The 26,877-nt window shown below is 35.8% G+C and overlaps 1 protein-coding gene across 2 annotated transcripts in view; it reads left to right on the top strand.

Annotated features, from left to right (window-relative positions):
- The window catches only part of Tyr (tyrosinase), a 71,931-nt gene that overhangs the window by 11,082 nt on the left and 33,972 nt on the right, over positions 1–26,877 (top strand). Inside the window, exon 3 of one of the 2 annotated variants that reach the window (XM_031384377.1) lies at positions 8,678–8,825. The exons of the other annotated variant lie outside the window; for it this stretch is intronic. Coding sequence (XP_031240237.1) covers positions 8,678–8,825 — 148 coding nt within the window. The remainder of the gene's footprint in view (positions 1–8,677; positions 8,826–26,877) is intronic. 2 annotated transcript variants of the gene reach the window in all.

Here is a 26,877-nt window from a genome sequence, read left to right as displayed (position 1 = left end):
GGGAAGGGAAGGGAAGGGAAGGGAAGGGAAGGAAAGGGAAAAGAAGCCTCCAGCCCCAGATTTCACATGTGAGCAAACACTGGGGATAACCTCTAGCAAAGCTTACAGAAATTACGACCAGATATTATTAAAAGTTCTTCACAATCTGTCATATAGAAAATCTTCATTTCTTCCATAGAGTGAATCTTGTTTTATCTTTTTTTTTTTTTTTTTTTTTTTTTTTTTTTTTTGATTTTTAGCATGTTGTATCCTGACTTTTATTCTTCTATTTATGGGGTGAGTTTACTGTCTCTTTTGAAAGGTCAGCAAAAGTAGCCTGACTGTGGTATTTGTTTCCCAGTATGGATGCCTTGTCTGGCCTTCTTGGCAGAGGATATGCCTAATCCTCTAGAGACTTGCACTACCATAGGGCATACTAAAGGGAGCCCCATCATCTCAAAGGAGAGTAGAATGGTGTATGGGAGAAGGACTCTGTGCATGAGGGACTGGGAAATGGGAACTTTACAAAACTGTGCAGCCTTGGCTAACATTTTTCCTTTTCTTCTTTTATTCCAAGACATAATTCTAAAGGTTTATACCCATAAGTAATGGAAGAAAACCAACTTAAAGATAGACTTTATTAATTGTTGTTAAGATAAAATTTATATTTTTTCTTTATAGCAATAAAATGATGCTTTTAAATAGTGTTAGCTATATGCAGAGCACCCTGCCAACCCCTCTATATGATGTTGTGTGAAACTTTACAAATATCTCCTATAGGCGACATCATTATGCTCAACAGAAAAAGGGAAGACAGATTCAGAAATGTCAAATAATGAGGTTATGTTTGGTCACTGACTAATTAGTAGCCCCATTTTGTTTAAGGATATTATTGAAGGACATTCTTCCCACTGTATTCTGATGACCAATATAGTTCATGAGTTGGCTGAGAGTAGACAATATTGTAAATACAGTGATTTGAAGGGGATCTCTGTAGAGTTCCAGGTTCTTGTGTTCCTAAACAGAGAATTGGATAAAGTTTTAAGGTTAAAATTAGAAGCACAGTTTACTAGAAGAGAAAGACTTTATCAGAAGGGGTCCCAAGTAGAGAAAGGCTTGGGAGCTCAACAGCAATGCTACACAGTGATCACATTTTACGGACTTTCTGGCTTTTATGAATAGTACTGGCTTGTTTGCAGCATGTTTTATCTGTTACATAATGGCCTTGGGTTATGATGCCCAGCCTTGCTCTTAGCCATCAGCTTTTTCTCCCATGCTAATTTTACAGCTATTGTGAAAGGACTTCCAGGTCTTACTGTCTTCCATAATCCTTCATCTTGCATATGAGCAATGGAAATGTAAGAAATCATAAAGAAAATTTAAATGTTTATACTTACAGGAAAATGGATGAAATGGAAATTAAAGTGAAATAAATCAGGCTCCTAAAGACAACACCAACAATGTTCCTCATATATCAGGCTTAGATTTAAAATCATATATTTACAAATAGATGTAAATGTACAGCAGAGAAATAAAGATATCAGCTTTGAGTACAGTGACTAAGTAGAACAAAGAATACCTGCACACCTAAAAATCCATAATTTTACAAAATAAATAAATGTTTTGATTATTCAAAAAACGAGTCATAGAGAAGGAAATACTTAAAGAGATTTTCTATAGAAATTAAGAATAAGTATTGGATATAACACAAATGTTTTTCTAATTTAATATAGTTAACAACTAGATCATGATGAAGCAATCATGCACAAAAGGAGGGAAAAAGATTCTTAGTGCTGCTATTGCTTAGTAAAGATTTCCAATCAAGGGCTGGTTGTCCTGCGGCATGAACCTTGAAAATTTCATCCAGATAAGGACTCATCACAAGAGAGCCTTCCCTATCCTGAAGCATAATTTGAAAAGAGGGCTTCGGCTTTCATCCCAATAAACATGATAACTATTAAGGAAAACATAACATGAGTGAAATTTTATTTCCCATTTTAATTTTTACAAAAATAATAGCTTCACATAGCTAAAAGAAATAAGAGACTATAATAACTATAAGAGCTTCTATGCCTGGCACATAATTGAATCAAATTTCAATATGACACAGCTAAAAGATCTAAAAAAAAAAAAAAGCACTTAGTTTCTTTGAATTTTCATTTTATTGCCTGAAACCTCATTAAACAATATCATGTTTCAAGACTTTCAATGAGGAATCAGTTCCATAAAAGCATACAGAAACATATTATAGTACCAACTCTATATAAGGATAAAGTACAATAGTAGCAGTATCTTTTATTGTAGTGTGGTAGAGAGAAAGAAAGAAAGAAAGAAAGAAAGAAAGAAAGAAAGAAAGAAAGAAAGGAAGAAAGAAAGAAAGAAAGGAAGAAAGGAAGAAAGAAAGAAAGAAAGAAAGAAAGAAAGAAAGAAAGAAAGAAAGAAAGAAAGAAAGAAATGAAGATTGTTAAATTGGAGAAGGAACATATTTTGTGAGTAGAGTCCTTGCCTAGCATATGAGGTGCTCATTGAAATTCCCCAAAAAGTATGAATCATATTTACTGATAAAATTATAGCATTGGCATTTTAAAGAAAGGAACACATGACATGTCACAATGATTCCCTTCAGTCTTTATTTGAACAGTTATTCTTCCCAAGTCATAATGGAAGAATATTTAATATGTGAGAACTGAATCACTACTGAGAGAGAAAATTGGTAGTCTGAACTTTGCAGATCCATCCACCGTTATTTTCTGAGACTGTCATTTGCCAAGATCAGGATGAGCATCAAATACATAATTTTCAGATGCCAGTAAAAGATAAAAATATGGTTCATTGTCTTAGTTACGTCTCTATGACTGTGAAAATATCACTACTAGAACAATGTAGAGAGGAAAACGTTTGCTGGGGCTCACGGTTATAAAGAACAAGTCCATAACCATCATATCATGGAGCATGACAACAGACAGGTACACATTGCACTGGAGTAGCAGGAGAGAGAGAGAGAGAGAGAGAGAGAGAGAGAGAGAGAGAGAGAGAGAGAGAGAGAGAGAGAGAGAGAGAGAGAGAGAGAGAGAGAGAGAGAGAGAAAGAGAGAGAGAGAGAGAGAGAGAGAGAGAGTTTGACTCAGAGTCCACCCCTGAGTGACACACAATATTTCACATTTCTATAAGGGAGCCATTCTCATTCTAATCAAAGCCATCACCTTGTGCAGAAATTATTAAATGTATCAAATATGAGCAGTTCTTGTTCTTCTTGAGCAACACTCATTTGTCTCTGTATAAAGCCACCTATACCAAGAACACAAGGTTTTAAATTCTAAAAATAAAGAATTGCCTCAGGCAAAGTATTGTGCAATGGCTGATTACCTAAGCTTCTTTCAAAATAGTTAGCATTATTATTAATAAATTATCAGGGTATATATAAACTATGCCAAAGAACTAGGCACCATTAATTGACCCAAAATTGAAGAACAGGAAGGAGAAGGAAACATAAATACAAATTTACTTACAGAGATCTTTTATTTTGTTGTTGTTGCATTTTTGTAATTGATTGCTGTATAATCCAGTAGGTCTGTGGCTCTTCAAATACAAAAAATCTTTAAATGGGTATAACTAGCTGTTATAAACCTTTAAAACATGAAAAACTAAAAACATTTAACAATTTAAAATAAGCTTCAGAAAAATTTAAATGAATACTTTATTGTATTACAGATATACTGAAAGTTTTATAGTTATGTGAATACTGTGTATTGATAGCATATCTGTAGAATAAACAGATGTGCACACAAGCACTAGTGTTATCAAATTTCCAAGAAAATAGTCTAAGACTTATGGTAATATTTAAATTATTGTTATAGTTTTAAATACTATAGTTATACTGAATCACTTATATGAGTTTATCTATATTATCATGATTTACAATAACCAAAATTAGAAACCAAAAAAAAAATATCTAAAACCTGAATATGCATCAAAGTCATGGCCAGCACTTACTGCCATCCTTGACAAGCTCCATCCCTTTTTCACTGTGTCTTTCTCAGTGAGGTCCAGAGCATCTGAGTGTTATAGGTGGTGGTGCTAGATCTGTGACTACTCTCTTGAAATTTAAAAAAAAAAAAAAGTCATGATTTTTATTCATAGTATTTACATGTTGAAAAACACTCCCCAAGCAGTGCACTACATTGGTCAGCTCCTTCATTTGTTTCCTACAATTGGACAGTTGTATTAAATCAAATTAAATATGTTACTGTAGCTGAAGATATAGCTCAGTGAACAAAGTACTTACTACACAAGCATTAGAAATGAATTCTTGTTTAACACACAAAAGGCCAGAAGTCTTAATACCACCACACCCATGATAAGATGAGAAGACACTAGGAAGCTCATGACTATATCCCATCCACACACCCCTTCTCAAACAAGTTGTAGGGGAAAACCCAACAAACCAACTTGTCCTCTGATCTCTACTAGAATGTATCTCTACATATTTACATAATACACACACACACACACACACACACAGACAAAGACACAGAGACAGAGACAGACAAAGAAAGAATATTTTTTAAAAGGAGTTCCAATAAATAAAAAAGAAAATAAATTCCATTTATAGCTTTAAGATTACATCTTTGAAAAAACTGAAAGTTAGAATACTTCCAAAATACCTAACAACTCACTTAAAAACTACATTTTTTGATCTGCATTTTATATTTTAGGTACAAATGATATTAGTTGTGACTCCTTAAAAGTATCTAGCCATTAAATACAATCTTCCCAAATCATTGTGTCATTTGGAGACTGAGATGCTCATAATACTTTGCTAAGTCTTTTGTTAGGAGAGTAAATTAAGAGAGAAGTTAGTCAAAGGGTCTAAGAGCCACGTAGCTCCTCACGGGCACTAAGATGAGTTTGCTGTCTTTTTTTTTTCTTCTTCTTCATTTCTATTTCCAAATCACTTTGAATGATTAATATAATTTAAATATTAACATCAGTTTAAATATAACCAAAAATTAAATTCGCATCTTTCTAGTTAAAATTTAGTCACTTGTTATTTCACACTTCAAAACTGAGCAGGTTTAGCATGTTAAGTTCAACATCACCTATGATCCTATATCCTGGAAAGAAAAGAGTCTACTCAAACAAGAAAATACACATGAAAATGCCTTTGCATTAGCTGCCATATTGTAGTTAACTTAGTTTCAAGAAAATATTAGCAGCTACTTCTAAGAAATTATTTCATAGCATAAGATTACACAGTGAAGTTTTTAAAGGCAGAATTAATATTGGTTGAGAGACAGTTTCACTTTCAGAACTCTCTGGGCTGAGGGAGAGGGAGCCCACACTTTTTTATATACCAAAATATAGAAAAGGAAAAGTTCATGTGAAGGAAATAATATGATCAGAAGTAAATTTTTGAAGTGTAAGTTTAGGTTTAGGAAACAAAGAACAATTTAGCCAAATTCAATAAATTTCAACCCTGATTGCACATTAGAATCACTTAGGGGCTTTTAAGACTATAAGTAACTGAGTTCAATTCTAAAACAATTAAATCCAAATCTCCAGGTATCAGAGATAAACATCAATGTCTAAAACAAATAACCCAAATCTCTCTAAAGGAGAATTGGGGGAGAAATAAAAGAAAAAATAATATGGATTGACAAATTGAAGCTCCCCATTGTCATTCATCTGAAATGCTCCTAAATTTCTCATAGGAATAATACATATGAACTTAAAGACATAACTCTCAGTAATTGGAGAGATTGTTGCTGCCCTTTGCAAAGAAGTTTGAGTTATTTTGGCATCTAGGGTCGCTAACATGACCCTACTGGCTTGTTGGATGGTCTGTCCAGGGGTAATTTAAGAACAAGCAAGAGCGATATCATCCTAACCTCCTGTACCTTCATGTAATGATTTTGACCATGGCAAGTGTACAAACTAATTCCAAGAACACTCCACACAGAGATGTCTGAGGTGCGTTGGCCAGTTCATATGTAACATCTTAGATTTTACGGAGAAGACTATCTTTGTTATTCTAAATTTCTCTTGAATATTTTTCTTTTAAATATAGAAACATTTGAATCTCTGGCTTTGCTTATAAAAAGTCAAAGTAAATTATTTGTTCTCACTTTTGAGTCATTTCCGATCTCTTTGAAGAAACCCAACCTGCTATTTGAAAAAGATCACAGGTTTCCAGACAATCACAGTCATGTTTAAGTGGTTTTTTTCTTCAAATGTTAGTTTGAATTTAGGTGTGTTACATTAATCTTTAAACTGGTGTTTCCTCATTAGTAAAATTAGGACAAGAACAACAATATTGTCAAATGTCAAGTAATCCTGTTACTAAAATGAGATTATATACATGAATGATGTTTGAATGCCTGGCTTTATAAAAATATTGGGTTTTTTCTTTCAGGAAAGAGTAAAATGCAACAAGAAATGAAATTGATAGAGTAATCATTTTTATTTTATAATATCAGTGGTCATAATCCACACTTATATTTCCAAATGAACTGTAAAGAAATAAAATAGAAAATAATTTATTCCCATGATAATATCATTTTAATCTCTAATAGTATTTCCATTGGCAAATACCACATTAGAAAGCTTTAATGCTCCCTTGTAGGTTTTGATTAAAAAACTGCCTTTCTTGTTGCACACCTCTGCTGGATCAACACAAAAAAGCCATGTTTTTGGTTAGCAGCTTCGAAAATGGGCACTCATTTACCAACTAAATCTGATGACAGAGAGAGCACCACTAGTATCAGATTGATACTAGTTGCTTTCATACCAGCTATCAGAGTTAATTATTATATCCTAAGAAGTGTGTTTAGCTATTTTCTACTATATCAATGACAAAAGTGAAGCAAAAATAGTTACCTAAATTGATAAATACTATACTTCTTTCTTGTAAATAACCTAGATGTTAAGGCCAGGTTTTCTTAACCCTTTTCAGCAGGGTCTTGAAACAGGGCTAGATATACACTGTGCTTTAGCCTCTCAGAAGAATCGAAAGCACAGAGAGATTGAAGGAAATTTATTTGTCAGTCATTATTCTACTATATTGTTATTCTACTATAATTGTCTAAAACACATCTAGCTGAGAGGTTATTGAAAGTTGTCTGACACTACAGTACTTCATAATCCTTTTGTATAATTATATTCACAAAAATGATCATTTTGCTTCCACTTTTATTTTATCATTTTTCAAGGGAAGGTGAAAATTTCTATGATTTTAAAAACAAAGCGATTACAAACATTGGGGCAATAGTTGATGAATAAAAATTATTTATATTTATGCTATATGATATTTTGGTATATTGATAGATATATTGTATAATAACTAAACCAAATTAAGCATTATGTCTGCTGTCTTATATACTTAATATTCCTTAGTGTGAATGTTTGCAATCTAGGTTCTTAGCAATTTCGATGTGTACTGTGCACTATAATGTACAGTTACTGTCATTATCTCTGTTTTTCTCCCTGTCTATTCCTTCCCTCCAACATAAATTTTATTTGACTAGTTTAGCCCTAACCTTCACCAACCTGAAAAAATCTCCACGATAGAATTTGTATCATTTAGGTTAATAATTCTGTAGTAATAAACTTGTTTTTTTTTTTCTTTTGTCCGAGATAGGGTTTCTCTGTGTCACCTGGGCTGTCCTGGAACTCACTCTGTAGACCAGGCTGGCCTCGAGCTCAGAAATCCGCCTGCCTCTGCCTTCCAAGTGCTGGGATTAAAGGCATGTGCCGCCACCCCCTGGCTTGAAGCCTATTCTTATATAGACTACACTCCTCAGTGATGTACAGTATGTTGCTACATAGAAAAGACAGTAAACTATTGCATAAGAAAGCTTAAACTCTTTAATTAAACAGGTTTATCTTCCAATCTCTGTTTCTACACATAAACATATGCAGTTTAGGTGCTAGGCCTTTTATTTTAAATCTATAATAATGAAAAGAAGTAATGTATGATGATTCAGAGTTATATGAAATAAATAATGTGAAGTTCTTAGAAAAATAAATTCCCAATCCTTATAGACAAGAAAGGACAGAGGAGAGCATGATATGTTCTTACATTGAATTTACAGAGAGATGAGGACTTGATTTTGTTTTTGAGATGAATTCTAATTATCTATGAAATAAATGTTCTATGAAAATAAAAGCATTATGTTCTGATGATGCCCCTAAGACAATTACAGATGAATGAGTATAAGGTTGACCACCAATTTTGTGCTTCTTCTTAACCCACTATCCAAAAACTTAAATATTTGTTAGAACCAGAAAGCAAGAGGATACAAGTACACTGCAAAGGACTCTTCTCAGGGTTATTTTTAATAAGTTGTTGACATATTTTATATATTTTGATATTTCAATGAGAGTAAATGCTGATTATTGCAAAGGTTCTTGGGACTTTGCAGTACTCAGAGAATTTAACAGAGATGCTCCATTAGGGAATACATATTGGCCCAGCATATCTCACCACTTAATCTACCACACAGTGTACCCAACCTAATATCTTTCAGTTCTGAAGAGATCTAAGTGAATATTCAGAATCCCAATATCAAATGAGTTTTCTTATTGATTTTGTTTACTTAAAATCATGATTTCCTCTGTAGTTGTAGATGAAATGAGATAATCATTCAGATTTTCAATCATTTAGAAAAACTAATTTTTTAAATTTCCCTTTGTGTCAACAGGATTTGCCAGTCCACTCACAGGGATAGCAGATTCTTCTCAAAGTAGCATGCACAATGGTTTACATATGTTTATGAATGGAACACTATCCCAAGTACAGGGATCGGCCAATGATCCCATTTTTCTACTTCACCATGCCTTTGTGGACAGGTTGGTTGACATTTCCTCATAAATTATGTATTCATTGCATTTAAATATACTATCAATGTGCCTTTCAAATGTGAATTTATAATATCAATCTTTATAAATTATGGTGATTTGCTATTTTGAAAGAACTTAAGCTAAGACTAAAAGTTCAAATGATTTAGTAAAGTAATATTTACTGAAGAGAAAACAGGAAGATGTAAGGTATGATTAAGAAATAGAAAATTTCAAGGTAAGCTACAATATAAATTCAGGTGTCAGATACAGCCATGTCTTAGGACAGTTTAGATTAGCCTATATTTGATATGAGATTAGGACAAAGGAATAAATTTTGAATCTAATACTAGAGAGTCAATAGCTACAGGTTGACTTTACATAGTAGATGCAGAACTCACAAATACTAGTTTTATTCCTCATAGGCTGTGAGGCTATGTGGTTCTAGTGCTGAATTTGAAAGCTATTAGACACTTGTGGTCAAGGCTAACATAAATATAGGGAATCTACTGAGTATGGAAGGATGAGAAAGTGACAGTTTTCATGGAAGAGACAAAGACACAATATTGTTTCATAGGAATTTGCATGGTTTGTAATTAATCTTACTATTTTTAAAGCAAACTGATATGTGGATGTGAGAGGACTTAGGTAAAGGTGTTAGCCTTTTAGACCTTAGAGAATCAGTTGTAATATATCTCAATAACATTTCAGAATTTTCACAGAAATAACAATGTGTTGGGAATGGTTGCTACTATCTTGGATCACTGGATGCTAAGTATTTTTATATTAGAATTCATCAATGAATATCATTGGGGGTTTAGACAAATCATAAAGGTACTCTGAGTTTTCCTTTCCTTATCTTTAAAGGTGGTCTTTAGGAGAAGTTATGAAGAATACAGAGGTTATTAAAAACAAGTAAGCTATGAAACTAACTAAATAAGTCTGTGTAAACAATAGCCAGCACATTTAAGTTACAGCTGAATTGATGACAACCATACAGCCTCTGGGGTACATATATAATGAAAATGTTATAATGATACCACTTCGGTCATAATGCTGAGTTGTAGAAGTAGTAATACTTAATGGTACTCTATACTAGTGAGCTATATTATTATTATTATTATTATCTAGCAAATTAAATAATTGTTCTTCAACAGTGCACTTCCTTTAAAAGTTTGAATATTAAAAATGATACCAAAAATAATAGTTTAAAGAATCAGAGTATGTTATTGAAGTACTAGATATTTCTTGAAAACTTATTTAGTATTACTAGGTAAAAGTATTTTAGGATATCTCCTTAATTTTATATATTCACTGTTTATTCCAGAAATAATTAGAATGAGTTGGGCATTCACTATACTCTCTTCATAACTGAGCTTATTAAAAGCATGGAACAATATTCTGTACCAATATTTAGAAGTCAAAAGTTATTTTAGGTACATTCCTCACTATGCAATTCTCTCCATTTCTCCAGGGAACTTACTGAATTATTTTATGTCTTCAGAGATGTATTCTCTTTCCTGTAGAACTTAATTCATTGTATCATAATCATCAAAGGACTAGTTTATTTAAACACATCTTGAATCATTAGTTCAAGTTTTATTTCATCAGTCATGACTTGTTTACTCAGCATTCAACATGACAACATGTAATGTGTAGTTGAGGGAATAAGTGGAGGATTGCAATGTGCAACTAAAATATTCTAATTTTTAAAAATCGAGTAGAACTAGCTGAATGCATTTTCTATTCCTCTTTCAAAAAATAAGTTGTAGTGAGCTCTTCCATGCTAAGGGAAATTTAGAGAGTATTAAAATAGTGCCAGTTTATCTATAATTGATGAGTTTTACAATATTATTTATATAGTAAAGTGAGGAATGGAGGGTACATGATACTACTTCAACTGTATATGTATCTTAATAGGAATGAATCTTCCTATTAATAAATGAGAGGAAACCATAAATAAATATTAGTGGACTATCTCTGATTTTGAGGTTAGACACGATTTTATTAGTTTTTTTTCAAATTGTTAATATTTAGAAATGGATAAATATACTTGTTCAGTAATACCAATAATCAGTTCTGAAAATGGAAAAGAATGGAAGGAGAAGGACATTTGTTTTCCTATAACTTTCAAAATGCATTAGAAATGTTTGTTTATTTTTTACTAGTTTTTACTCGTGATTTCTGGTGAGAAAGTTATTTTGAAGCCTTCTCTCCATAGGTTGGCTTAGTGAAAACTTCTTCCTGGCAGTTCAGCTCAACGTGCTGCCTTGTGTTACTATATGTTACATGATGTCTTTCTAGCCTTGGCTTCTGGAATGTCTTCACATCTTGGCACAGCCTGCCATGGTGAGGGCTATACATGCAATGGTCCTATCAACTTTCTATACCAGCTGGTTGTCAATTTCTCTTATGGAAATTGTCTGTGTAAAGGCTTACAAATCCATGCCTGACTTTGTTGTGATTTAGTTTGGTAAAATTGTTTCCATTTTCAACCTTTGAAAAAATGGTGACTTCCTCAGGAAAGAATGGATCATTGTTGGGTAGCACAGACTGTAGATAAATGTTTGGGATCAGAAAGGGAGCTTTAGTAAGACATTGTTTTGCTGTCAAATTTACAACTCAAGGCTTATATGAGCAAAAGCAAGCACACTTCTGCACATATAAATCTAATTATCTGTACATTCATAAGTAAAATTCATATTCCATATATGCTATATTAGATTTGAGCAGGCAGCAATAACTACATATTTCTCATCTCCGCCCATTTCTACCCAAGCTGTATAATGTAAATTAAGTAACATACAATAAAATGTAGCTCCTCTGGTAATTGTGACTTGATACCCAGGGACATTTGGGCATGAAGAAAAGAGCACAATTGAAGTGAAGACAGACATCCTCTTTAGCCTATGAACTCACAACACTAAAATTGTGACTGTCACAAAGGAATTATCCACTAGTTATGGAATATACTTATGACTGTAGACTTCTTAAAATATAGATGCAATTTTAATTGGTAGCATTTGGGAGGAAAAATGCTCAGGCTATAGCTAACAAAACTCATAAAGAAGTCATTACATTATAGATAAAAAAAAATAGAATTAAAGAGTTTAAGTCACCTGCTATAAATCTGCTTCATAAAATACTTAATAAAATACGTGTGTATTAATAGACAAGGAGAGAATAGTCTTCAACCAATGGGAAAACTTAAATTATCACTGCAGTGGTTGTTTTAACAGTAGCCAAGTAGTGTGATTGCCACAGAAGACACTATTCAAGTAGAATAAACTTACAAGACACTGGCAATCTGAAACCAGAATGACCAAGATGGTCCTGTGGCCAGTTCTCTTTCCCAGTTTAGAACAGCCATTTCAACTGATTCTCAAATCCTAGTTTAGTGTCATTGGGTACAATGATAAGACAGTGGGGTCAGACAGGCTGAGGAACCAAAAGAGCAGAAGAAAATAAACAAGATAAGATATTCACCAGTAGTTGTTCATGTTCAAACCCTAGATCCTAATATAAAAAGAAATTGTGGGATAGAAAAATCATTAGCTCTGAAGTCAAAGCCCACGAGAAACTTCTGGCAATGCTCAGTGAATCTTATGTGAGATTGGAAAAGCCAGTAGACCTCTCTGGACCTAATTCTCCTCACATACAGAGTGATGTTAATGAACTTCGTCAGTATAATGCATCTCAATTTTACAAATTATAACACAGTATACAGAGACTAAATCTCATAAGAAGTAAGAAGGGCATTTAAAAGTGACTACACAGTCTCTATTTGCTATTTTCTCAGTGCTCCGCAATAAAGTAACACTACTTCAGCAAGTCTTTGAAGTCTGCCTTTTGAGGATAGGAAAATCCTGGCTAAGTGGAAACATGAACTAATGCAATCTAGGAATAGTTGTCTGGCCTTGATCCTCAGCTACAGATAATTATCTCTCCTGCAGTGATTTCTTGGATGCATTTGCCAAAGAGGCTTTCTTTCTACTCTACTCACCAAGTGTCCCCTGGACTAGCTTGCTAAGATGGCTGCCCAAACCATATGCCCTCAAGTCAGATGCAGTATTTCAAGCAGAAGAGTGGCAGCAAGACAGGTCCCTAGGATTTCAGGAATGAACAGCAGATTGCTTCCTGACTGGTGGCTGGAGGCTGAAGCTTACTCACAAAGGTAGAAATATCAGGGTTATGAAAGGAAGTTATCTCAGAAATCAGAGATATATCTTCTAATCTGCACTTGCTGTCAGATGGGATGTCAGAGGGGAACCTGTTCTCTGTGTGTTTCTTTTCTTATTATTGGCCTATAACCTAGTTTAAATTCTTACTTGTTTTCTGATTCAGAATTCATTCCCTATAACAAATTGCCATTGTACCACTATAATCATATTCGACCTTATTCCCCCAGCTGCTTTTCCTGTTACATTTAGCTCTTAAAACAGTTTGTCTTTGTTAGATTGATTCATGTGTGTCTCTCCCAGTAAATCTTGAGCTCTTTGCTGACAGGGTCTATATATTGATCACCTCTGGCATCTAATACTGTCCATTACACTTAGAAGCCCTCCACTAAGACTTACCAAAGTGTCATGTAATTGATAATTTTGAGCAGTCAGCCACTATGGGTTATCAATAACATTTTGTTTTGAGATAAAATATTCACCCAGGGACACGGAATTGTACTCTATCTTGTGATAAATAAATCAGTTGCTATGAGAGGAAACCTTAAACATGTCCTATATGAAGAAAATCTCTTACCTCTTTGTCGAAGTAATGTGATTTAGAATTAGGAGAATAACAATATTGTTAATCTAAATATTTCATTGGCAACAGTAGAAAGAAAAATAGGTCTTCATTACTGAATCTGAAAAAGAATCTTAAAACCATGCACCAAACTCTTTAAAGGCACAAGCAAGGTAATTCTCCCACAGAGAGTTTTCTGCAAAACATAAGGAGGAATGCGAACTATCAGTTCCCAAAAAGTAGTACAGACTATTTAACATGACAATAGGTTATTCAACCAAGTCAAACAGAAGCAGTAGGACTATAGAAAATGCCCTCATCTTCCATACTTAGAGAACAAAATTCAGAAAGAACTTTTTTAATAACACCAAATAGTAGATCCAAGAGAGCAACTCAGTGAATCAAATTGCCAGAAAAGAGAATCCCTGCTGGTCATAAATCATATGATTAAGACCATATGATTTAGTATTAGGCATGCCTGATTTGAAATTATCCATTTGTATGATGTTTACTACATTACTTGCTATTATCTAATCTTCCTATACTAAGGCAGAAAATGGTTTAAATATTAGTATCCATATGAAGTTATAGGTTTCAGTATTGTGTGTCTGTGTGTAGTATTGTGGATGGAATTTATGACCTTGTACAATTCAAGTGTTTTCTTACTGAGGTACACACTCAACCCCAATGTTTTTGTATTCAACATGATACTTATGTTTTGTTTGTTTGGGGATAGGGGTGTTTCACAATCTAACACTAATTGAACTCAGGGTAGCATCTAGAGACAGGAACCTGGTCACAGTGTCTGAAACAGAGGTCATGAGAAACTTTTTACTGGCTTGCTCCCCATGGCGTTCAGTGTGCTTTTGTTTTTGTTTGTTTGTTGGTTTGTTTTTGTTTGTTTGTTTGTTTTGTTTTGTCTTTTACCTATTATTGATTCTTTGTGAGTTTCACATTTCCCATCATGCACCCTAGTCCTGCTCCTCTCCCTATCCCTTCATATCTGCCTTCTATCTTACAACCTCCCTCCTACATGCACATTCACACAGAGAGAGAGAGAGAGAGAGAGAGAGAGAGAGAGAGAGAGAGAGACCAAAAACATAGAAAAATACTTCATTGTGGAAGCTGTAACGTGTCATAGTGTATCATATCCCTCTGTCCATACATCTTCACTTGCACGTGTTCATTGCAATAAGTCATTCATCTGGGTTAAGATCTCTGGTATCTGTGATAGCATCAATACTGTATCCTCATCGAACACCTGTTGTTGCCCTTGGTCATGGAGATCCTAAAGCTTTGGGTCAACAGGACTGGCCCTTACACTGGCCCTGATCATTGATAGATTATACAGATCTGGGGATGTGCAAACTAAGAGCCCTGGATTTGGGCCTGGGTGGTTGCTGAGCAAGTCAGCAATCTGGCTTTCCCTAAGGAGCAAAATCTCCAACTCTGCTTTGACTCAACCACCCAATGCTGCCAGCATTATTATTATTATTATTATTATTATTATTATTATTATTATCATCATCATCATCATCATCATCATCATTAAATAAGTTTTTTTACAATTCAATCGTTATGTTATTCCCCCTCCCGTTCTGCCCACCAATATGTACCCTCAATCCATTCCTCCTTTCTTTTTCTTCAAGAGCATGTGCTTATCTCCCAAGCCCCACTCCATCAGACCTCCACACTTCCTGGGGTCTGACATCACTCGAGGGTTAGGTGCACCTTCTCTCACTGAGGCCAGACCAGGTAGTCCTGAGATAGATATGTATTGGGGGGGGTCTCATATCAGCTAGTGTATGCTGCCTGGTTGATGGCTCAGCTTCTGAGAGACCTTGGGGGTCCAGGTTAGTTGAGATTGCTGTTCTTCCCATGGGGTTGCCCTCCTATTATTGCTCTTACTCAGCTTTATCCAGCTTTTCCCTAATTCAACACCAGTGGTACCTGACTTCTGTCCATTGGTTGGGTGTAAGTATCTGCATCTGACTCTTTCATCTGCTTGTTGGGCCTCTTGGAGGGCAGGAGGCTAGACTTTTGTCTGTAAGAACACCATTGCATCAGTATTAGGCCTTGGAGCTTCTTCCCCTTGAGATGGATTCCAATATGGACTAGTCACTGACCCTCCTTTCTCTCATCTTCTTCTCCTACACTGGGGCATAAACCTTCATAGGACCAAGGGCCTCTCTTCCCATTGATGACTGACTAGGCCATTCTCTGCTATACATATACTGCTGGAGCCATGAGTACTACCATGTGTGCTCTTTGGTTGATGGTTTAATCCCTGGGAGCTCTGAGGATACTAGTTAGTTCATATTGTTGTTCATCCTAAGGGGCTGCAAACCCTTCAGTTCCTTGGGTCCTTTCTCTAGCTCCTTCACTGGGAACCCTATGCTCAGTCCAATGGGTGGTTTGAGTCTCTACTGTATTAGTCAGGCACTGTCAGTTTCAGAGCCTCTCAGGAGATAACTATATCAGGCTCCTGTCAACAAGCATTTGCTGATCTTCACAATAGTGTCTGGGTTTCATGACTGAGTATAGAAAGGAATCTCAGGTGAAGCAGTCTCTGGATTGTCCTTCCTTCAGTCTCTGCCCATAGTTTGTCTCGGCAACTCCTTAGATGGGTATTTTGTCCCCCCTTCTAAGAAGGAACGAAGCTTCCACACTTTAGTCTTCCTTCTTGAGTTTCTTGTGGTTTGTGGGTTGTATTTCGGGTATTCTGACCTTCTGAGCTAATATTCACTTATCAGAGAGTGCAAACCATATGTGTTCTATTATGATTTGGTTACCTCACTCAGGATGATATTCTCCAGATCCATCCATCCATTTCCCTAAGAATTTCATAAGTTCATTGTTTTTAATAGCTGAGTATTACTCTATTGTGTAGATGTACCATATTTCCTGTATCCATTACTCTGTTGAGGGACATCTGGGTTGTTTCCAGTTTCTGGCTATTATAAATAAAGCTGGTATGAACATAGTGGAGCATATGTCCTTATTACATGTTGGAACATCTACTGGGTATATACCCAGGAGTGGTATAGCTGGGTCCTCTGGTAGTACTATGTCCAATTTCCTGAGGAACCACCAAACGGATTTTCAGAGTGGTTGTACCAGCTTGCAATTCCACCATGCAATGAAGGAGTGTTCCTCTTTCTCCACAACCTTGCCAGCATTTGCTGTCACCAGAGTTTTTGATCTGAGCCGTTCTGACAGGTTTGAGGTGAAATCTCAGGGTTTTTTTATTTGCATTTCCCTGATGACTAAGGGTGCTGAACATTTCTTCCCCCCAACCCCCGCCCCAGAGCTGAGGACTGAACCCAGAGCCTTGCACATGCTAGGCAAGCACTCTACCACTGAGCTAAATCCCCAACCCTGAACATTTCTTTAGGTGCTTCTCAGCCATTCCGTATTCCTCAGTTGAGAATTCTTTGCTTAACTCTATACCCCATTTTTAATAGGGTTATTTGAGTCTCTGGAGTCTAACTTCTTGAGTTCTTTGTATATATTGGATATTAGTCCTCTATCAGATATAGGATTGGTAAAGATCTCTTCCCAATCTGTTCATTGCCATTTTGTCCTATTAATAGTGAGTGTCCTTTGCCTTGCAAAAGTTTGTAATTTTATGAGGTCCCATTTGTCAATTCTTGATCTTAGAGCATGAGCTATTAGTGTTCTATTCAGGAAATTTTTCCCCTGTGCCTATATGCTCCAGGATCTTCTCCACTTCCTTTTCTATTAGTTTCAGTGTATTTGGTTTTATGTGGAGGTCCTTGATCCACTTGGACTTGAGCTTTGTATAAGGAGATAGGAGTGGATCAATTTGCATTCTTCTACAGTCTGACTGCCAGTTGAGATAGCATCATTTGTTGAAAATGCTGTTTTTTTCCCACTGGATGGTTTTAGCTTCTTTGTCAAAGATCAAGTGACCATAGGTGTGTGGGCTCATTTCTGGGTCTTCAGTTCTATTCCATTGATCCACCTGCCTGTCAGTGTACCAACACCATACAGTTTATATCACAATTGCTCTGTAGTACAGTTTAATGTCAGGGATGGTGATTTCACCAGAGGTTCTTTTATTGTTGAGAATAGTTTTCGCTATCCTAGGGTTTTGTGTTTTTCCAGATAAATTTGCAAATTGCTCTTTCCAAGTCTGTGAAGAATTGAGTTGGAATTTTGATAGGGATTGCATTGAATCTGTATATTGCTTTTAGCAAGATGGTTATTTTTACTAAATTAATCCTGCCAATCCATGAGCATGGGAGATCTTTCAATCATCTGAGATCTCCTTCTATTTCCCTCTTCAGAAACATGAAGATCTTGTCATACAGATCTTTTACTTGGTTAGTTAGAGTTACACCAACATATTTTATATTATTTGTGACTATTGTGAAGGGTGTTGTTTCCCTAATTTCTTCCTCAGCCTGTTTATCCTTTGTGTAGAGGAAAGCCAATGACTTGCTTGAGTTAATTTTATATCCAGCCACTTTGCTGAAGTTGTTTATCAGGTTTAGAAGTTCTCTGGTGGAATTTTTGGGGTCACTTAAGTATACTATCCTATCATCTGCAAATAGTGATAATTTGACTTCTTCCTTTCCGATTTGTAGCCCTTTCATCTCCTTTTGTTGTCTAATTGCACTGGCTAGGACTTCAAGTACAATATTTAATAGGTAGGGAGAGAATGGGCAGCCTTGCCTAATCCCTGATTTTAGTGGGATTGCTTCAAGTTTCTCTCCATTTAGTTTGATGTTGGCTACTGGCTTGCTGTATATTGCTTTTAATATGTTTAAGTCTAGGCCTTGAATTCCTGATTTTTCCAAGACTTTTATCATGAAGGGATGCTGAATTTTGTCAAATGCTTTCTCAGCATCCAATGAGATGATCATATGATTTTTTTTCTTTGAGTTTGTTTATGTAGTGGATTGCATTGATGGATTTCCATATATTGAACCATCCCTGCACACCTGGGATGAAGCCTACTTGATCATGATGAATGATCGTTCTGATGTGTTCTTGGATTTGGTTTGAAAGAATTTTATTATTTTTGCATTGGTATTCATAAGGGAAATTGTTCTGAAGTTTTCTTTTTTTGTTAGGTCTTTGTGTGGTTTAGGTATCAGAGTAATTGTAGCTTCATAGAATGAATTGGGTAGAATACCTTCTGTTTCTATTTTGTGAAATAGTTTGAGGAGTATTGGTATTAGGTCTTCTTTGAAGGTCTGATAGAACTCTGCACTAAACCCATCTGGTCCTAGGCTTATTTTGGTTAGGAGACTATTAATCACTCTTTCTATTTCATTAGCAGATATGGGACTGTTTAGATCATTTATCTGATGTTGATTTACCCGGTATCTGTCTAGAAAATTGTTCATTTCATCCAGGTTTTCCAGTTTTATTGAGTATAGGCTTTTGTACTACGATCTGATTATTTTTGGATTTCCTCAGTTCTGTTGTTATATCTCCCTTTTCATTTCTGATCTTGTTAATTATGATACTCGCTCTGTGCCTCTTAGTTGGCTAAGGGTTTATCTATTTTGTTGATTTTCTCAAATAAGCAGCTCCTTGTTTGGTTGATTCTTTGTATAGTTCCTTTTGTTTTAGGATAAAAAGTTTTATATATGTGTGTGTGTGTGTGTGTGTGTGTGTGTGTGTGTGTATACATATATAAATCCATTTGTTTCATAACTTCTGTTAGTCTCACTGTGTCTTTGTTTAGTTTCTGTTTCTATGATCTGTCCAAATGGAGAGAGTGGTGTGTTAAAATCTTCCACTATTATTGTGTGGGGAGCTATGCATGCTTTGAGTTTTATTTAAGTTTCTTTTATGAATGTAGATGCCTTTGCATTTGGAGCATAGGAGTTGTACTGGCTGGTTTTGTGTGTCAACTTGACACAGTCTGGAGTTATCACAGAGAAGGGAGCTTCAGTTAGGGAAGTGCCTCCATGAGATCCAGCTGTGGGGCATCTTCTCAGTTAGTGATCAAGGGGGTAGGGCCCCTTGTGGGTGGTGCCATCTCTGGGCTGGAAGTCTTGGGTTCTATAAGAGAGCAGGCTGAGCAAGCCTGAGGAAGTAAGCCAGCAAGAAACTTCCCTCCATGGGCTCTGCATCAACTCCTGCTTCCTGACCTGCTTGAGTTCCAGTCCTGACTTCCTCTGGTGATCAACAGTAATGTGGAAGTGTAAGCTCAATAAACCCTTTCCTCCCCAACTTGCTTCTTGGTCATGATGTTTGTGCAGGAATAGAAACCCTGACTAAAACAGAGGTTCAGAAGTGAGAGTTCATCTTAGTAGATCTTACCTTTGATGAGTATGAAGTGTACCTTCTTATCTTTTTGGATCACTTTAGGTTGAAAGTCGATTTTATTTGATATTAGGATGACTACTCCAGCTTGTTTCTTGGGACCATTTGTTTGGAAAATTGTTTTCCAGCATTTTATTCTGAGGTACTCTCTGTCTTTGTCTCTGAAGTGGGTTTCCAGAATGCAACAAAATTTTGAGTCCTGTTTACGTTCCCAGTCTGATAGCCTATGTCTTTTTATTGGGGAATTGAGTCCATTGATATTAATAGATTAAGGAAAATTAATTGTTGCTTCCTGTTATTTTTGTTGTTAAAGTTGGAATTCTTTTCATGTGACTAACTTCTTCTTGTTTTGATGGAAGATTACTTTTTTGCTCTTTCTAGGATGTAGTTTCCCACCTTGTGTTGAAGTTTTCCATTTATTACCCTTTGAAGGGCTAGATTTGTGGAAAGCTAGTGTGTAAATTTAGTTTTGTCATGGAATACTTTGGTTTCTCCATCTATGGTAATTGAGAATTTTGTGGGGTATAGTAACCTAGGCTGTATGACAACAGTGCAGGATCTTCTGGCTTTCATAGTCTCTCATGAGAAGTCTGGTGTAATTCTGATAGGTCTGCCTTTATTTGTTACTTGACCTTTTTCCCTCACTGCTTTTTATATTCTTTCTTTGTTTTGTGCATTTGGTGTTTTGACTATTATGTGGCGGGAGGAATTTCTTTTCTTGTCCAAACTATTTGGAGTTCTGAAGACTTCTTATATGTTCATGGGCATTTCTATTTTTAGGTTCGGGAAGTTTTCTTCTAAAATTTTGTTGAAGATATTTGCTGGCCCTTTAATTTGGGAATCTTCACTCTCTTTTATCCTTAGGTTTGTTCTTTTCATTGTGTCCTGGATTTCCTGAATGTTTTGGGTTAGGATCTTTCTGCATTTTGCATTTTCTTTTATTATTGTGTCAAGATTTTTCTAAGGTATCTTCTACCCCCGAGATTCTCTCTCTTGTATTCTGTTAGTGATGCTTGCATCTATGACTTGTGATCTCCTTCCTAGATTTTCTAACTCAAGGGTTGTCTTCCTTTGTGGTTTCTTTACTGTTTCTATTTCCATTTTTAGATCTTGGATAGTTTTGTTCATTTCCGTCACCAGTTTGATTATGTGTTTCTGTAATTCTTTAAGGGAATTTTGTGTTTCTTCTTTAAGGGCTTCTACTTGTTTACTTGTATTCTCCTGTAATTCTTTAAGGGATTTTTGTGTTTCCTCTTAAAGGGCTTTTACCTCTTTACTATGTTCTCCTGTATTTCTTTTTTTTTTTCTTTTGTTTTTTTCCAGACAGGATTTCTCTGTATAGCCCTGGCTATCCTGGAATTCACTCTGTAGACCAGTTGACCTTGAACTCAGAAATCTGCTTGCCTCTGCCTCCCGAGTGCTGGGATTAAAGGCGTGCACCACCACTGCCTGGCTCTCCTGTATTTCTTTAAGGGAGTTGTTTATGTTCTTCTTAAATTCCTCTATCACCATCATGAGATATGTTTTTAGATCCAAATCTTGCTTTTCTGGTGTGTTGGGGTATCCAGGACTTGCTGTGATGGGAGTACTGGGTTCTAATGATGCCAAGTAGTCTTGGTTTCTGTTGGTAAGATTCTTGTGTTTGCCTTTAGTCATCTGTTAATCTTTAGTGTTAGATGTTCTTGCTGTCTCTGGCTGGGTCTATAAGCCTGTGTAAGCACTTCTGGGTGATCAGCTCTACCCTGGTAGGACCTGTGTGCAGAGGGCTGTGGATCAGCCATCCCTCCTAGGTGCAAATGGATGAATGTAGGCTGTAGCTTCTGGGGCCTGTGCCTCCCAGCTGGTCCCACTGGAGACCCTGGGTCAGAGCATTCCCTGAAGAGAAGCTCTCTGCTTGCAGGAAAGGTGTGCAGAGGGTTGTGGATCAGTAGTCCCTCCTTGTGGTAGGCTGAGGTAGAAAGTATCTTGTCCCAGCTATCCTGCCTTTCTCTCCTAAGCAATTGAAATCAAAGGCCTGGATTTAGTCACTCATTCATGTATCCTTAGAAACATTTATATCAATTTCCAGTTATTTCTCCCTACTTTGAAGATTAATATCTCTGTGGATAAATACACTTATATCCCCTTTCTATTACATAAATTAAATTAATATTCTTTTCTACATTTATCTTCATTTAAATTCCCTTGTTTTTACTGTATACACATATTCCCAAGTCACCATATATTTGTTGAGTTTTTATGGCTTGGGTCATGTGTCAATTGCCAATTCTCTTGTGGAAGCCCATGTTTATAAAAACTGGTTGCTCATACCAGCATGATGCCCATTTTGAAGTTAGCTCTCTCAGGCTTCCGCAGTTCTGTGGAAATCCCACATTCCAAGGAGACAGGCTGGCTGCTCAGAGTAGCATGAAACTCCACCCCATGTTAGTTCTCAGCATAGCTTTTTTTTTTCTGTTGGATATAAGCAAAACAATTCTGCCCCAAACACAACTCTGGGTCCCAACATTGACTAGCAGAATATACCTTTCCTAGAGCAAAATGATTTTTGGCAACAGAAAAACATTATCTTTTAATTTGAAATTATAACATAAAAACTATAACCATACCTTCTAAATATACTCATATTTCCTTCTCTTTAAATAAATTTAAGATTAATGTGTGTATTTTTTAAATTGCTAGGGAACCTTCTAATTATTATTAGGCAAATTTCTGTATTGTAATTTTAAGGAAAAAATGTGACATTTTGAATTTCAAATTGTTATTTGTAAGGGCCTGTATCCATCAGTAGAGGTTACTGCCCTGACTTTATTATTTATACCAGGTTGGTCTAGGATTTACAGAAAATGTCCTCACTGTCTCCCTAATATTTGTTGATACATAGAACATTGTGTAGCAGTTGGCCACGCCTGCATCCCTTTGTTTACAGGGAGGTGTTTTAGCCTTCCATTGCAACTGCCAACCTGGGGCTGCAGTTTCATATGCCATGAAAGCAGAGTAATTCCCTTATGATGGCATTGGGCCGTCCTACCATGCCAAGCTTGCGATTGCCTGAAGTGACTTATCCTGCCGCTGTGGTCTCCAGGAAGTCTCCACAGGTTTTCTTATCCACTGCTGTATCCACCGCATTTAGCTCATGTGTAAATAGGAGCTGGTTCCTCCCCCTCTGCCTTTCTGCCTTGGGAGAAGACTAAACTTTTATGTTTTGCTTTTAAATTTAATAGCGGCTTTTTAAAAAGCCACTTTCCATACTGTCTCTGTAGGTTCCTCCTCCTTATCTAGGAATTGCCTTCCCAGTTGCTCCTTTTGTGCTGTTCTGGGAAGTTTTGGTCTGATTGAATGATTGATTGATTGATTGATTGATTGATTGATTGATTTACTGACTTAAAGAGAATAGACTTCTTGTGCTGCTTAGCCTGACTACCCCCAAACCCTTGCTACTCTTTATGGGGAGGAGGACTTGGGGGCCATTTTAGGTTGTAAACTTGGGTTTTAACTGCTAAGTGTTATTTTGTTGTAGAAATCATTTAATCCCAATCCAGGGATTCTACCCCACTTTTGACCATTTAGTTTCAGGAATAAAAACACACACAACCTTTATTTTTACAATGAGCCTTAATCAGCACTAGAGCTTGGCAGAGATCTACCCTCTGTGCTATTAAAATCTATTTCCTACAGATAACCTAGAATTATTACTTACTATGTTTTATCTGCGCTGCTTTTAACTCCAATTGGCTGGTTCTCAGGTCCATTCTTTCCTGATTCCTAACCCACGGTGTCTTCCTCTTTCTCTTTATCTTCCTCCTCCACCTCCTCTTTAACCTTCTTCCTTTCCTTATGGTCTCCTCCACTCCCCATGCTGGAAACACCAAGCACCACCTATCTCAATTTGGTCCATCTATTATAAGCTGTAGGCATCTTTATTTACCAATCAAAAACAACCTGGGACAAGGTCACATAGCATCACTTGGATAGATAGATCACATAGATCACATAGCATCTATGTCAGACTCTCTCATCTATGGGACAACCAGGTCTTAGGGACCACACTTGGCATTATAATACATAGCAAAAGACTAAACCTCAACAAGAAATCAGAAAGAATTAGGAAGGGATGAGCTTATTCAGCAGTAAGCCTACAAGATGACAATTACATTCAGTGAATAAAAGTTACTTTTACTTATCAATAAATGAGTCATTTGGTGATATTGCAATTAGATATCAACCAATCCCCACATTTAATTGGATCATGGTTTGTGGTACTCAAAAGTCAGAATACATTTGAAAGTATACATTTGATAACATTTAGCACATAGACAATGCTTAAAATCATAAAACAGTTTAAATTAAACATTGACTTAGTACAATAGGAGAAGCAGACCAAACAGTTGAACCTATAGCATTATTTAAGAGGATGAGCACCTACAGATTAGAGAGCAGGAGGATCAACAGGGGACAAAGAAGGAAACCCAGCATATGAAGCCCTAACATCCATTTAAGAACATGGGTAACAAAACGAAACAAACAGCAACACTACCACCACCACCAACATCATCAACAACAAAAAGAAATAAAAAAGGATACCAACAAACATATCTACTGCTCTAAAAAGACCAATTACATGATGTTACTGGGCCTGGTAGTGACTGATGTAGCAGCAGATTTGGTAGCTGCTCTTAATACAGAAAGCCAGAATGGAAGTTGCAGAACAATTCTTTGCAAAGATTTCTAATGAGAAGTGGGATAGGGTTATATAAGAAAAAGATTTCAGGAAGTTAAGTGGTATAAAGAGATACAGAGGGAGAGTGAGACAAGCACCTCAGCATGTTGATTATCTGTCTTAGCTACTGTTCTATTGCTGTGAAGAGACACCATGGCAACTCTTATTTAAAAAAAAAAAAAAAACGTTTAATTTGGGATTCATGGTCTCAGAGGACAATGGCAGGAAGCAGATGGGCATGACAAGAGAGCAGTAGCAGAAAGTTCTACAACTTAATCTTCAGCAGAAAACAGGAGCTGGGAGCTGGCATGGCCTTTTGAAATCTTAAAGCCCCTTTCCAATGATACACCTCCTCCAACAAGGCTGAACCTTTCTATCAAGTTCACATCTCCTAGTCCTTTGAAAATAGTTTCACAACCAGGTAACTAAACAGTTGAAAATAAAAGCCTATGAGAAGTTGTTCTTATTCAAATAATCACACTAATGTTGGAGGTTTGAAGACAAGGCGCCAGTGAAATTCTCCTGTGAGATATGGCTGACTTCTGCACATTTAGAAAGAAAACATAGAGAATAGATGCATATATGGGTGCAAATGCAGTGTTGAGGTATTTTGATTGTGTTTTAGTGTTGCTTCTTGTTTTTATTTACTGTTCCATTCAATGGCATTGGTGCTCATCACTTTAAAATTTGGTGATGGCTTATCAGGAGGATAAGATGGAGAAACAAGAATTTATAGAAAGTTTTAGGACATGTTTTTCTTTATGTAATTCATTACATCAATAAGTTGAATTTAAGAAATATACTTGTGTGAGAAAGTTCTACAACACAGTACAGTGCTTTACAAACTGTTTGATACCATGCAGTAGAGTAGAGTACCATATACGTATATGCATATATATATATAAATATATATATACATATATATACTTGCCTAAATATATCTTCCATTAAATGTATGGATTATAACTTTTATTTAAGACTTGTAAATTAACACTCAGAAGCTAGTAGTCAACTGTCAGGATTTCAGTTGACCTGTGTATTATTTGGAATTATCATCTCCTAGGTCTGCCATTAAATCAGTTCTGAATTCAAGGATAATAACATTAAAAATATAGTCTCCCAAGAAGTGAATTCAAGTTTTTATTGCCATAGAATAGAATCACAGCTTAGTGGGTTAAGGGCAGACATTTATATTAACATAGTTTCAAGAATAAATGCTCCAAAACAATGTCAAGAGAATTGAATTCTCCTGAGGATTTCTGTCCTTGGTTTGGACATATCCATCCTTTTTCCTGCGTGTTCAGGTAGAATACTTTCTGTGTGCATCTGTGTCCTGTATCTATTTCTTCTCCAGATACTGATCATATCTGAGTGTAGCTCCCACTAATGACTTACTTAACTTAATTGCCAGTCTCTGACTTTGTCTTTGAATCCAGTAACACCATGACGTTCTGGGGATTAGTAGTTCAATGTTATTGATTTGGGTGTGGGTGCCCATTTAATCTTTTAAGATGCGGTACAAATAAAAAAACTATACACTGAAGGAAGACAAAATAGCAATAAGAAAATGTTGAACTAAAGTAGAGGTTTTAATAATGTGATAGCAAGAGTAGGAAGAGAAATAATTCTTAGAACAGATTTTTAGTTCCAAGTGGCAGGTTACTGGTGTTACAATTTATGGGAATTTTGCCAATGAAGTGGTAGAAAAATCATTAGAACTGAAGAACATTGTTCTGCTTTAAAACTCAAATTATAAAAAATTATATGGCTTCAATTTGAAAGCTATTTTTAAAAGAAAAAATTTCCAAATTGTTCTTAAATAAAAAAAATAAAGCCAACAATAATTACTAAAGTACAAAATATCCACAGGAAATGCTAATTTTACATTTTAGTTCTGATATTTTTAATTGCAGGAATTTATGTTATTAATATGATTCTGATGCCATGTGTGTTTCTGAAAGTATCAAAATAAAATTTCTTCATGTAATTAGGCAAAACAGAAGAAAGTGAGAATGCGTAATGCAAGTGCAATTTCCATCCTATCAGCATGCCAAGATACATCTGTGGAGTACAAGCCATCACATAATCTAGAATAACAAAGGGTACAGAGCTGTTGGATGTTGAGAAAGACATATTACTATGCCAAATAACTCGAGAAATGCCACTTATCTTTAACTGCATCAGGAGGACAATGTTTATATTTATCAAAAGAATAAGATTTGTTTAAATGTGATTTTTCTCAAAAGAAAAGAGACAAGCAATAGAACAAAATTCAACATTGACATTACCATGTTTCCCTTATGT

The sequence above is a fragment of the Mastomys coucha genome, unplaced genomic scaffold, assembly GCF_008632895.1.
Source record: "Mastomys coucha isolate ucsf_1 unplaced genomic scaffold, UCSF_Mcou_1 pScaffold21, whole genome shotgun sequence".
NCBI classification, from domain to species: Eukaryota; Metazoa; Chordata; class Mammalia; order Rodentia; family Muridae; genus Mastomys; species Mastomys coucha.
Note: the sequence above shows the minus strand (reverse complement) of the source record. Positions and strands in the feature narration are given on the sequence as shown.